The sequence below is a fragment of the Leucoraja erinacea genome, chromosome 37 (genome assembly GCF_028641065.1).
Source record: "Leucoraja erinacea ecotype New England chromosome 37, Leri_hhj_1, whole genome shotgun sequence".
Classification (NCBI taxonomy): Eukaryota; Metazoa; Chordata; class Chondrichthyes; order Rajiformes; family Rajidae; genus Leucoraja; species Leucoraja erinaceus.
In genome coordinates this window covers 9,493,958-9,508,241 of record NC_073413.1, presented here as the reverse complement: position 1 = coordinate 9,508,241, position 14,284 = coordinate 9,493,958, and the positions used below count along the sequence as shown (strand labels likewise).

At 49.0% G+C, this 14,284-nt stretch overlaps 1 protein-coding gene across 4 annotated transcripts in view; it reads left to right on the top strand.

Annotated features, from left to right (window-relative positions):
- The window catches only part of csf2rb (colony stimulating factor 2 receptor subunit beta), a 48,440-nt gene that overhangs the window by 14,833 nt on the left and 19,323 nt on the right, over nt 1–14,284 (top strand). For 3 of the 4 annotated variants that reach the window (XM_055663336.1, XM_055663338.1, XM_055663337.1), the window contains exons 2-7: nt 4,702–4,851; nt 7,412–7,553; nt 9,337–9,479; nt 9,918–10,075; nt 10,899–11,091; nt 12,979–13,117. In XM_055663336.1, coding sequence (XP_055519311.1) covers nt 4,773–4,851; nt 7,412–7,553; nt 9,337–9,479; nt 9,918–10,075; nt 10,899–11,091; nt 12,979–13,117 — 854 coding nt within the window. In that variant the 5' untranslated portion in view covers nt 4,702–4,772. The remainder of the gene's footprint in view (nt 1–4,701; nt 4,852–7,411; nt 7,554–9,336; nt 9,480–9,917; nt 10,076–10,898; nt 11,092–12,978; nt 13,118–14,284) is intronic. The other variant, XM_055663339.1, reaches the window with a different exon arrangement.

The window sequence follows — 14,284 nt, the reverse complement described above, 5'->3', positions numbered from 1 at the left end:
AGGGAAGGTTGGGAAAAGGTATGATATGGGCCGCACAGCGGTAGCGTGCCGGAAACGCGGGTTCGATCCTGACCACGGGTGCTGTCTGTATGGAGTTTGTACGCTCCCCATCGTGACCTGCGTGAGGTTTTCTCCGGGTGCTCCGGTTTCCTGCCACACTCCAAAGACAGATTCAGATTCAGATTCAGATTCAATTGTAATTGTCATTGTCAGTGTACAGTACAGAGACAACGAAATGCATTTAGCATCTCCCTGGAAGAGCGACATAGCAAACGATTTGAATAAATAATAATAAGTGTCGGGGGGGGGGGGGGGGGGGGGGTGATTGGCAGTCACCGAGGTACGTTGTTGAGTAGAGTGACAGCCGCCGGAAAGAAGCTGTTCCTCGACCTGCTGGTTCGGCAACGGAGAGACCTGTAGCGCCTCCCGGATGATAGGAGGGTAAACAGTCCATGGTTGGGGTGAGAGCAGTCCTTGGCGATGCTGAGCGCCCTCCGCAGACAGCGCTTGCTTTGGACAGACTCAATGGAGGGGAGCGAGGAACCGGTGATGCAAATAATGGGTACGGGTTTGTACGGGTTTGTAGATTAATTGGCTTCGGTAACAATGTAAACTGTCCGTAGTTTGTATAGGGTACTGTGAGTGTGGCCGGCACGGACTCGGTGGGCTGAAGGGTCTGTTTCCACGCTGTATCTCTCCAGTCTAAATCTCTAAGAGATGCTGCCTGACCCACACTGTGTTACTCCAGCACGTTTGCTGTGTGATCATAGTCCTGGTCAAGTCAAGTTTATTTGTCACACACACACAAGATGTGCAGTAAAATGAATAGTGTCAATGCCTGCGGATTGTGCAAAAAACTACAGAACAGAATAGAACAGAATCAGTATTTACATATTAGAAAAAAATAGCAATTTTAAAAAGACACAACACTACAGTAAATTAGTCCCCGGTGAGATAGGAGTTTACAGTCCTAATGGCCTCTGAGAAGAAACACCGTCTCATCCTCTCAGTTTTCACAGCATGACAGCGGAGGCGTTTGCCTGGCCATAGCAGCTGGAACAGTCGGTTGCTGGGGGGGTAGGGGTCCCCCATAATGTTGCTGGCTCTGGATCTGTGCCTCCTGGTGAATAGGTCCTGCAGGGGGAGCGAGTGTAGTTCCCATAGTGCGTTCGGCTGAATGCACTACTCTCTGCAGAGCCTTCCTGTCCTGGGCAGAGCAATTCCCAAACCAGTTTGTGATGTGGAATAGTTCCCCCATTCATCTTGATCTTTTGTGTTTAAGAAGGAACTGCAGATGCTGGAAAATCGAAGGTACACAAAAATGCTGGAGAAACTCAGCGGGTGTGGCAGCATAGAAACATAGAAATTAGGTGCAGGAGTAGGCCATTTGGCCCTTCGAGCCTGCACCGCCATTCAATATGATCATGGCTGATCATCCAACTCAGTATCCCATACCTGCCTTCTCTCCATACCCCCCTAATCCCCTTAGCCACAAGGGCCACATCTAACTCCCTCTTAAATATAGCCAATGAACTGGCCTCAACTACCCTCTGTGGCAGAGAGTTCCAGAGATTCACCGCTCTGTGTGTGAAAAAAGTTCTTCTCATCTCGGTTTTAAAGGATTTCCCCCCTATCCTTAAGCTGTGACCCCTTGTCCTGGACTTCCCCAACATCGGGAGCAATCTTCCTGCATCTAGCCTGTCCAACCCCTTAAGAATTTTGTAAGTTTCTATAAGATCCCCTCTCAATCTCCTAAATTCTAAAGAGTATAAACCAAGTCTATCCAGTCTTTCTTCATAAGACAGCCCTGACATCCCAGGAATCAAACTCAGCGGGTGTGGCAGCATCTATGGAGTGAAGGAAATAGGCAACGTTTTGGGCAGAAACCCTTCTTCAGACTGATGGAAGGGTGTTGCCTATTTCCTTCGCTCCATAGATGCTGCTGCACCCGCTGAGTTTCTCCAGCATTTTTGTGTACCATCTCGATCTTACGATGGGCTAGTCTTGAAGGGCAGAAGGGCCTGACTCCGTACTCCAAGTGGGTTCCTCGAGGCCTGGGTGGGAAGCTGCAAAGGCAGGGGTCGTGAAAAAGCCACACCTTATCTCGTGTGGTGCTGTGTCCTGTTCCCGCACAAGGCAGGAAACCCAAGCCTCGGAGAGATGGTGAGATATTCAACACACAAAACCACCATGAGACTTCAACTTTCTATCTCTGTCTGGTGCTGGGCCTCTGCAGGGATCTCATCCTCGCCACAGAAACCTATCTCCTCGTCAATCTGCTCTCAGCATAATAAATATAACCCGGAGAGGCAGCAACAGAGGCTACCAGCCTTCCTTTCCATCCACTCTTTTCCTGTGATAGCCGACACCCATGCATGTTGTTTGGTGGTATTAGGCAGCTTTTTTACTCACGATTGCCATAATCAGCAGCCTGTTTGTTGCCAGCATTCATGTCCAGGTACCTACTCGCTCTGCCACTGCAGAGTTTCCTTAGAAAACATAGAAACATAGAAATTAGGTGCAGGAGTAGGCCATTCGGCCCTTCGAGCCTGCACCGCCATTCAATATGATCATGGCTGATCATCCAACTCAGTATCCCGTACCTGCCTTCTCTCCATACCCCCTGATCCCCTTAGCCACAAGGGCCACATCTAACTCCCTCTTAAATATAGCCAATGAACTGGCCTCAACTACCCTCTGTGGCAGAGAGTTCCAGAGATTCACCACTCTCTGCGTGAAAAAAAGTTCTTCTCATTTAGAGATACAGTGCTGAAACAGGCCCTTCGGCCCACCGAGTCCGTGCCTACCAGCGATCCCCGCTCACTAGCACCATCCCACACACACACTAGGGACAATTGTTACATTCAATATTCAAAAGAGAGTTTATTGTCATGTGTCCCTGATAGGACACTGAAATTCTTGCTTTGCTTCAGCACACAGAACATAGTAGGCATGAATACAGAACAGATCAGTGTGTCCATATACCATTATATAAATATATACACATGTGAATAAATAAACGGATAAAGTGCAAATAACAGATAATGGGCTTTTTAATTATGTTCAGAGTTCTGTCCGAGCCAGGTTTAATAGCTGTGGGGAAGCAGCTATTCCTGAACCTGATTGTTGCAGTCTTCAGTCTGTACATTTCTCGACCTACCTGCATGTCTTTGGAGTGCGGGAGGAAACTGAAGATCTCGGAGAAAACCCACGCGGGTCACGGGGAGAACGTGCAAACTCCGTACAGACAGCACCCGTAGTTGGGATCGAACCCGGGTCCACGGCGCTGCAAGCGTGTGAAGCCTTAACTCTACCACTTTGCCGCAGTGTCACAGAAGGCTGTGGAGGTCAAGTCAGTGGATATTTTTACAGCAGAGATAGATGGATTCTTGATTAGTACGGGTATCAGAGGTTATGGGGAGAAGGCAGGAGAATGGGGTTAGGAGGGAGAGATAGATCAGCCATGATTAAATGGTGGAGTAGACTAGATGGGCCGAATGGCGTTATTCTGCTCCTTTCACTTATGACCTTACGACTAACTCCCACACTCTGAAGACGTACAGGATTGTAGGTTAATTGGCTTGTAATAAATGTAATTTGTCCCTAGTGTGTGTGTGTGCAGGATAGTGTTAGTGTGCAGGGATCGCTGGTCGGTGAGGACTCGGTGCGCCGAAGGGCCTGTTTCCGTGCTGTATCTCTAAACTAAACAAAAAAAATCTAAGATTAATTATTGTGGTGTCAATAGTGTACAGAATGCATCCAATGTCGCTGAAATATTCCATGCAGGTTTGTGTTTCCTCTATCTTGTACACACAACGCACACGGGCGTGCAAACTTGCACACTCATCGAGTGTCCGCACATGAAGCGTTCAATGTTGCTGCCTCTCCGGGTTTTATTTCAGATTTACAGCTCCTGAAGTTTTGGAGTCACAGTCGCACGGTATCTCTCTAAAACACTCACACACACTCACACACTCACACACACACACACACACACACACACTCACTCACTCACACACACACACACACACACACTCACACACACACTCACACACACACTCACACACACTCACACACACTCACACACACACACACACACACACACACACTCGCACACACACTCACACACACACACACACACACACACACACACACTCACACACACTCACACACACACACTCACACTCACACACTCACACACACTCACACACTCACACACACACACACACACACACACACACACACACACACACACACACACACTCACACACACACACACACACACACTCACACACTCTCGCGCTCACTCGCACACACTCACCCATTCAAACGCACCCACTCACACTCGCACTCACACACCTTCGCGCCCACTCGCACACACTTACACTCGCACACTATCGAGCCCACTCACACACACTTACACTCGCACACTCTCGCGCCCACTCGCACACACTTACACTCGCACACTCTCGAGCCCACTCACACTCGCACACACACACACACTCACCCACTCACACTCGCACTCACACACACTTGCCCACTCACACACACACACACACACACACACTCACACACACACACACACACACACACACACACTCCACACACACATACACACAGTTATTTCCAGCCAGTTTGTACAGCGGCAGTGAGTACGCGCTGATTACTCGAGCTGATGGAAGCTTTGTGCTGTTGTTGCAGATGTGAGCGCTGGAGCCTGCACCTCCCTCTCTGCTGCCTTGCGAGCAAAGGAGTTCCCGGCACCATTCAGGATGTTTGCTAAAGGAAGAGCTGTCTACGTTGGGATATACTCCGCTCTTGTCCTCAGCCTTGTTCACCAGACAGAGGAGGGTAAGACAGTTCTTGTTCACACCTATCAACACTGTCCCACTTGTAAAGCACTGTTCCTGTGCTGTATTGGTCTAGCTTGTTTGAATCAGGGATTAATAGATCTCTCTTATAGAAACATAGAAAAATAGGTGCAGAAATAGGCCATTCAGCCCTTCGAGCCAGCACCGCCATTCATTGTGATCATGGCTGATCATCCACAGTCAGTACCCCGTTCCTGCCTTCTCCCCATATCCACTATCTTTAAGAGCTCTATCTAACTCTCTCTTGAAAGCATCCAGAGAATTGGCCTCCACTGCCTTCTGAGGCAGAGAATTCCACAGATTTGCAACTCTCTAGGTGAAAATGTTTTTCCTCATCTCCGTTCTAAATGTATTACCCCTTATTCTTAAACTGTGTGGCCCCTGGTTCTGGACTCCCCCAACATCGGGAACATGTTTCCTGCCTCTAGCGTGTCCAATCCCTTAATAATCTCATATGTTTCAATAAGATCTCCTCTCATCCTTCTAAATTCCAGTGTATACAAGCCCAGTTTTGCTTTGATTCCTTCAGCCCTAAGGGCAGGGTGGGAGATTGCAACCTTCACGTGGTCCGCCCTGTTTCGACAAATGCAATTAACCCGGCGTGCACAGTCAAATAATATCAAATAGAATAAGTTGTCCTACAACTTTAGGCTGTGCACGCCATACACATGAAGAAGAAGCTCTGAGGGCTAATGTAATGGAAGATTAATGTAATTGAAGATACAGTGTGGAAACAGGCCCTTCGGCCCATCAAGTCCACACTGACCAGCGATCACCGTACACTAAGGACAATTGCACACACCAGGAACAATTTTACATTTACACCAAGACAATTAACCTACAAACCTAAACGTCTTTGGAGTGTGGGAGGAAACCGAAGATCTCGGAGAAAACCCACACGGTCAGCGGGAGATCGTGCAAACTCTGTACAGACAGCACCCGTGGTCAGGATCGAACATAGAAACATAGAAACATAGAAATTAGGTGCAGGAGTAGGCCATTCGGCCCTTCGAGCCTGCACCGCCATTCAGTATGATCATGGCTGATCATCCAACTCAGTATCCCGTACCTGCCTTCTCTCCATACCCCCTAATCCCCTTAGCCACAAGGGCCACATCTAACTCCCTCTTAAATATAGCCAATGAAGTGGCCTCAACTACCCTCTGTGGCAGAGAGTTCCAGAGATTCACCACTCTCTGTGTGAAAAAAGTTCTTCTCATCTCGGTTTTAAAGGATTACCCCTTTATCCTTAAGCTGTGACCCCTTGTCCTGGACTTCCCTAACATCGGGAACAATCTTCCTGCATCTAGGACTGTCCAACCCCTTAAGAATTTTGTAAGTTTCTATAAGATCCCCTCTCAATCTTCTAAATTCTAGAGAGTATAAACCAAGTCTATCCAGTCTTTCTTCATAAGACAGTCCTGACATCCCAGGAATCAGTCGGTGAACCGTCGTCTTCTGCACTCCCTCAGAGAACCTGGGTCTCTGGCGCTGTAAGGCAGCAACTCTACCGCTGCGCCATCGTGCCGCCCTACCTTCCAAAGAGCACGGCTTTGTTCCAGCGCTCTTATCCCTCCTGTTCAAACACACGCCAGAACGTGCGAGCCTGGTGGCGCAGCGGGTAGAGCCGCTGCCTCGCAGCGCCGGGGACCCGGGTTCGATCCCGACCTCGTGTGCTGTCTGCGTGCGGAGTTTGCACGTTCTCCCCGTGACCGCGTGGGTTACCTCCGGGCGCTCCGGTTTCCTCCCACGTCCCAAAGTCGTGCGACAACGGAAGTTAATCGGCCATCTGTAAACCCCCACCCCCCCCAAGTGTGCAGAGAGTGAGTGGATGAGAAAATGGGATAAGGTAGAAACTAGCATGAACGGGTGATCGATGGACAGAAGGGCCTGTTTCCACGCTGCACCTTACGTTTATTTTTTATTACCTTATTATATTAATGTCTTATCTATCCAGAGATTCTTTTGTTCTTTTTTGCTTTCACCATCTCATTGAAACATATAAGATTGTCAAGGGTTTGGACACGCTAGAGGCAGGAAACATGTTCCCGATGTTGGGGGAGTCCAGAACCAGGGGCCACACGGAGCTTAAGAATAAGGAGTAAACCATGTAGAACGGAGACGAGGAAACACTTTTTCTCACAGAGAGTGGTGAGTCTGTGGAATTTTCTGCCTCAGAGGGCGGTGGAGGCAGGTTCTCTGGATGCTTTCAAGAGAGAGCTAGATAGGGCTCTTAAAAATAGCGGAGTCAGGGGATATGGGGAGAAGGCAGGAACAGGGTACTGATTGGGGATGATCAGTCATGATCACATTGAATGGCAGTGCTGACTCGAAGGGCCAAATGGCCTACTCCTGCAACTATTGTCTATTGTCTATTGTCAATTTGATCAGCCATGATCATATTGAATGGCGGTGCAGGCTAGAAGGGCCAAATGGCCTACTCCTGCACCTATTTTCTATGTTTCTATTCAGATAAGAGCACAGAGAAAGGATTTGATCCATGTCCGGTTTTTGATGCCTGCTTTTCCTCCATACTTCAGTGCAAGACTTGATGAGCGATGTGAGCTGCTACACCGATTACATGAAGGACATCCACTGCCACTTTACAGAAAACGCCATGGCTAAGCGCTACATCCCCATGGATCTGTATTATAAGAGGGAATCCGTCACCAGGTTCTTGAGGTTCATGTTCCTCAAAATAATTGGATGTCTATTTTCCATTGTCTAAGGTGGAGGGGGGAAAAGATTTAAGGGGGAACATTTTCACACAAAAGGGTGGTGGGTGTATGGAACGAGCTGCCGGAGGAGGTAGTCGAGGCTGGGACTATCCCAATGTTTAACTTAGACAGCTAGACAGGTACATGAATAGGACAGGTGTGGAGGGATATGGGGAAAACGCGGGCAGGTGGGACTAGTGTAGCTGGGACATGTTGGGCGGTGCGGGCAAGGTGGGCCGAAGGGCCTGTTTCCACGCTGTATCACTCTATGTACCGAGGTGAAGTGAAAAGCTTTTTGATGTATGCCATCCCGTCTGCAGAGAGATAATACATGGTTACAATCGAGCCATTTACAGTGTACAGATACATGATAAGGGGATAAGGTTTAGTGCAAGGTAAAGCCAGTAAAGTCTGATCAAGGATAGTCCGAGGATCACCAAAGAGGTAGATAGTGGTTCAGCGCTGCTCTCTGCTTGTGGTAGGACGATTCAGTTGCCTGATAACAGCTGATATCATCCTGTTTTGTGCTGAGTTGCATTTCCCAAGGTTGACCACTCTACATAATGCCAAGACCAATGTTGCTGGCTTTCAATTTAATGATACACTGTTGTCACATGTTACCTGGGTGCAGAATGCAGGAAGGAACTGCAGGTGCTGATTTACACCGAAGATAGACACAAAGTGCTGGAGTAACTCAGCAGGACAGGCAGCGTCTCCGGAGAGAAGGAATGGACGACGTTTCGGGCCGAGACCCTTCTTCAGACCGAGAGTCAGGGGTGAGGGAGCCTAGAGATACGGAAGGGCAAGGTGTGAAAAGGGAAGATCAAAGCAGGAAATGTAGAACGGTTCATTGTTGGCTGAGGGGAAGGTGACAACGAGGCATACAATCAGTAAAATTAATCAGAAGGACAGTGAAAGTAGTCGGAGAACTAGGGTAGGGAGGGTCGGAGAGAGAGGAAAAGCAAGGGTTACTTGAAGGAAGACAAAAGTGCTGGAGAAACTCAGCGGGTGCGGCAGCATCTATGGAGCGAAGGAAATAGGCAACGTTTCAGCCCTTTAAGGATATGGGGGAAATCTTTTAGAACCGAGATGAGAAAAACATTTTTCACACAGAGAGTGGTGAATCTCTGGAATTCTCTGCCACAGAATGTAGTTGAGGCCAGTTCATTGGCTATATTTAAGACGGAGTTAGATGTGGCCCGTGTGGCTAAAGGGATCAGGGGGTATGGAGAGAAGGCAGGGATGGGATACTGAGTTGGATGATCAGCCATGATCATATTGAATGGCGGAGCAGGCTCGAAGGGCCGAATGGCCTACTGCTGCACCTATTTTCTATGTTTCTATGAAACCCTTCATCAGAAGGGTTACTTGAAGTTAGATAATCAGATTCATATCGCTGGGTTGTAAGCTGCCCAAGCGAAATAGGTACAGTTTCTGAATACAGTACACACAAAGTACAAAAAAGAGTCATCTGTTGTTGACAAAGTTACAAAAGTTACTGATTATAGTCAGATAGACACGAAATGCTGGAGTAACTCAGCGGGACAGGCAGCATCTCTGGAGAGAAAGAATAGGTGACATTTCGGGTCGAGTCTGAAGAAGGGTCTCGACCCGAAACATTTTGAGTCTATCTTCGATAAAAAAACTTTAGGTGCAAATGAGTGGCGTTGAGTTTGTTGGTGCCACCATTAATTTGGAAAGGAGAATTAACTGCTCTTTATTTTTCTGCTTTTGTTTTCACCATTTAGTCCGCGTTTGTGCAACAGGACAACCTCCAGCAATCGTTGCGTCATTAAGGAAGAAGCGTTTGCCATGGGATTTAATTGTCTACTTATTTTTAAACCAAAGAAACCCGTAAACCTGAGGAAATCCTTCAACTTATTGGAAAACAGTAAGTGGTTTTGGAGATGGATACAGTACGCTGGAGTAACTCAGCGGGTCAGGCAGCATCTCTGGAGAGAAGGAATGAGTGACGCTTCCGGTCGAGACCCTTCTTCAGACTGAGAGTTACGGGAATGGGAAAAGAGATATAGACAGTGATAGACAATAAGTGCAGGAGTAGGCCATTCGGCCCTTCGAGCCAGCACCGCTTTAATGCTTTATAGTGTAGCAAGGAACTGCAGGTGCCGGTTTAAACCAAAGATAGGCACAAAATGCTGGAGTAACTCAGTGGGACAGGCAGCATCTCCGGAGAGAAGGAATGGGCGACGTTTCGGGTCGAGACCCTTCTTCAGACTGAGAGTCAAGGGGAATGGAAATGGACATCGGGAACATGTTTCCTGCCTCGAGTGTATCCAGAGTTAACCCTTTGTCCCCTTTCAACTTTCAGTCAAGCTTCAAGCTCCCTTCAACCTGATGGTCAATGTCACGGAGACAGGGGACTATGAGCTGTCATGGGAGACAAGGTACATGGACAACTCCTCCGATATGCTCCTTGGAACATTACAGTATGAGGTTAACTACAAGCAATCTTGGAAGTCCTGGGAGGTAAGGAGTGTGCTTATCCGTCATTTGTGGACAAAAATAAGGTCATGAGGAAAAAGTGTAGAATTGGGCCATTCAGCCCATCAAGTCTTCTCTGTCATCCCAGATAGATCAGCCGTGATTGAATATTGGAGTAGACTTGATGGGGCGAATGGCCTAATTCTGCGCCAATGACATGAATGTGGACAGGCTGGGCGGAAGGGCCTGTTTATGTGCTGTACCACTACCAAGCAGTGGATGCTGTGACTGACTGTAGACACAGAACGCTGGGGTAACTCAGCGGGACATGTAGCATCACTGGAGAGAAGGAATGGGTGACGTTTCGGGTCAATAGACAATAGGTGCAGGAGTAGGCCATTCGGCCCTTCATGCCAGCACCGCCATTCAATGTGATCATGGCTGATCATCCCCAATCAGTACCTCGTTCCTGCCTTCTCCCCATATCCCCTGACTCCGCTATCTTTAAGAGCCCTATCTAGCTCTCTATTGAAAGCATCCAGAGAACCGGCCTCCACCGCCCTCTGAGGCAGAGAATTCCACAGACTCACCACTCTCCATGAGAAAAGATGTTTCCTCGTCTCCGTTCTAAATGGCGTACTCCTTATTCTTAAACTGTGTGGCCCCTGGTTCTGGATTCCCCCAACATTGGGAACATGTTTCCTGCCTCTAGCGTGTCCAAACCCTTAACAATCTTACGTGTTTCAATGAGATCCCCTGGGGTAGCTCAGCGGGACGGGCAGCATCTCTGGAGAGAAGGAATGGGGGAAGTTTCGGGTCGAGACCCCCTTTGTGGTTCATGACTGACTGCGCGCTTTCCCTTCTGCAGGATTCGTTGAGCGAGAATGTGGCGAGCGGCAGCCGCCGTCTTGAAATCCGTGGCTCGGGGCTGGCCTCGGCCGGCACCTACGCAGCTCGCGTGCGGGCGAGACCGCAGCATTGCAGCTCTCGTTGCATCTGGAGTGCGTGGAGCGCAGAGGTCCCGTGGAGCGTGAAGAGAAATCAGCCAAACCCGCAAGCAGGTAAACCTGCCCATTGGAGGAGAGCGCGGGAAGGAACTGCAGATGCCGGTTTAAACCGAAGATAAGACACAAAATGCTGGAGTAACTCAGCGGGACAGGCTGAGAGAAGGGGAAAAGGGTGACTTTTCTTCAGTCGGGACCCTTCATCAGTCTCGGTCCGAAACGTCACCCATTCCTTCTCTCCAGAGATGCTGCCTGTCCCGCTGAGTTACTCCAGTGTCTATCTTCAACTTCCATTGGAGGTTTCTTTCATACGTTTACAGAGCAGAATTAGGCCATTCGGCCCATCAAGTCTACTCCGCCATTTCAATCATGGCTGATCTATCTCTCCCTGTCAACCCCATTCTCCTGCCTTCTCCCCGTAACCCCTAACACCCTTGCAATAGTACCTGGGTCTCTGGCGCTGTAAGGCAGCAACTCTCCTGCTGTGCCTGAAGATCTGACCTGCGGCCAGCATGTCAATTCCTTCAATGGTTCCATGGGCCTGTTCCCATGCTAAATGTCTAAAACTCTAAAAAACCTGCACCACTCACTTTTGCCCTCTGCTGGCAGATCTGAATTTTGAACTGTGGCCTGCAGAGGCAGAGCAGCCTCAATGAGCACACCTAGCTAATGCTGTGTAAGAAGGAACTGCAGATGCTGGTTTAAACCGAAGATAGACACAAAAAACTGGAGTAACTCAGCGGGACAGGCAGTATCTCGAAGGGTCTCGACCTGAAACGTCAGCCGTTCCTTCTCTCCAGAGATGCAGCCTGTCCCGCTGAGTTACTCCAGCTTTTAGCGTCCAACCTCCTAGCGTTAAACCTCTAGTGTTATGGAAGCATCGACCAAGAAAGTTACACCAATGCCTTAGGAAGTTTGGCATGTCCCCAACAACTCTCACCAACTTCTACCGGTGCTCCGCAGAAAGCATTTTATCGGGACGCATCACGGCATGGTTTGGGAACAGCTCCATCCAAGACCCGCAAGGAATTCCAGCAAATTGTGGACGCAGCCCAGACCATCGTACACACACTAACCAACCTCCCTTCCATTGCCTCCATCTACACCTCACGCTGCCTCGGCAAGGCCAGCAGCATCATCAAGGACCAGTCTCACCCCGGCCACTCCCTCTTCTCCCCTCTCCCATTGTGAAAAAGATACAGAAGTGTGAAAACGCACACCTCCAGATTCAGGGACAGATTCTTCCCAGCTGTTATCAGGCATCTGAACCATCCTACCACAACCAGAGAGCAGTGCTGAACTACTATCTACCTCTGTTGACCCTCAGACTATCTTTAATCGGACTTCACTGGGCTTTATCTTGCACTAAGCGTTACCCCCTTATCATGTTTCTGTACACTGTGGATGGCTCGATTGAAATCATGTATAATCTTTCCGCTAACTGGATAGTACAGTATGCAACTAAAAGTTTTTCACTGCACCTCGGTGCACGTGACAATAAACTAAACTGAACTGCAAGTGAGTAGTTCGGAACTGTGCACGCTGGTTTAAACTGAAGATACACACAAAATGCTGGAGTAACTCAGTGCTTCAAGGAGCATCTAACTCTAACCCGAGTGTCCGACCCGCTGCGCCTGTCCCACTTAGGAAACCTGAACGGAAACCTCTGGAGACTTTGCGCCCCACCCAAGGTTTCTGTGTGGTTCCCGGAGGTTCCCGGAGGTTTTTGTCAGTCTCCCTACCTGCTTCCACTACCTGCAACCTCCGGCAACCACCTGCAACCTCCGGGAACCGCACGGAAACCTTGGGTGGGGCGCAAAGTCTCCAGAGGTTTCCGCTCAGGTTTCCTAAGTGCGACAGGGGCATCAGTCCAACATTTTGCATCTATCTTCAAACTCAAGCGAGGCTGATTCCACGCTAACAATCCGACCTGTTCCTCCACAGCTGTGGCAGAGGTGATGCCTCGAAACCTGCAGTGTTTTTACGATGGTCTCCAGGAGGTCGAATGTACTTGGGAAGTAACTAAAATGTCTGGTGATCTTTTCACCTTCAACCTGCACTATAGAAAGGCCAACAGCTCCGAGTAAGTATGTGTTGGAAGGAACTGCAGATAGACACAAAATGCTGGAGTAACCCAGCGGGACAGGCAGCATCTCTGGTGAGAAGGAATGGGAGACGCTTCTAAAGAAGGGTCTCGAACCAAAAACGCCACCCATTCCTTCCCTCCGTAGAGGCTGCCTGTCCCGCTGAGTTACTCCAGCATTTTGTGTCTATCTTAGATATAACCAGCATCTGCAGTTCCTTCATAGAAACATAGAAAATAGGTGCAGGAGTAGGCCATTTGGCCCTTCAAGCCTGCACCGCCATTCAACTGGCTGATCATACACAAGGAACTACAGATGCTGGTTTAAACCGAAGATAGACACAAAAAGCTGGAGTAACTCAGCGGGACAGGCAGCATCACTGGAGAAAAAGGAATAAGTGACGTTTCCTAGTCTCTCATTAACTGGAAATGGTTGATTAGTTTGGGTGTCAGGGGTTATGGGGGGGAAGGCACATGAATGGGCTTCGGCCTGAAACGTCACCAATTCCTTCCCTCCAGCGATGCCGCCTGTCCCGCTGAGTTACTCCAGCATTTTTAATGCGTCCACCGTCGGTTCAGATTCAATTTTTAATTGTCATTGTCAGTGTACAGTACAGAGACAACGAAATGCATTTAGCATCTCCCTTGAAGAGCGACATAGCAAACGATTTGAATAAAAAAATAATAAGTGTCCGGGGGGGGGGGGGGGGATTGGCAGTCACCGAGGTACATTGTTTAGTAGAGTGACAGCCGCCGGAAAGAAGCTGTTCCTCGACCTGCTGGTTCGGCAACGGAGAGACCTGTAGCGCCTCCCGGATGGTAGGAGGGTAAACAGTCCATGGTTGGGGTGAGAGCAGTCCTTGGCGATGCTGAGCGCCCTCCGCAGACAGCGCTTGCTTTGGACAGACTCAATGGAGGGGAGCGAGGAACCGGTGATGCGTTGGGCAATTTTCACCACCCTCTGCAGTGCCTTCCGGTCGGAGACAGAGCAGTTGCCATACCATACTGTGATACAGTTGGTAAGGATGCTCTCGATGGTGCAGCGGTAGAAGTTCACCAGGATCTGAGGAGACAGATGGACCTTCTTCAGTCTCCTCAGGAAGAAGAGACGCTGATGAGCCTTCTTGATCAGAGTAGAAGTTCTGAGTAAAGTTAACGTCTCCCCAT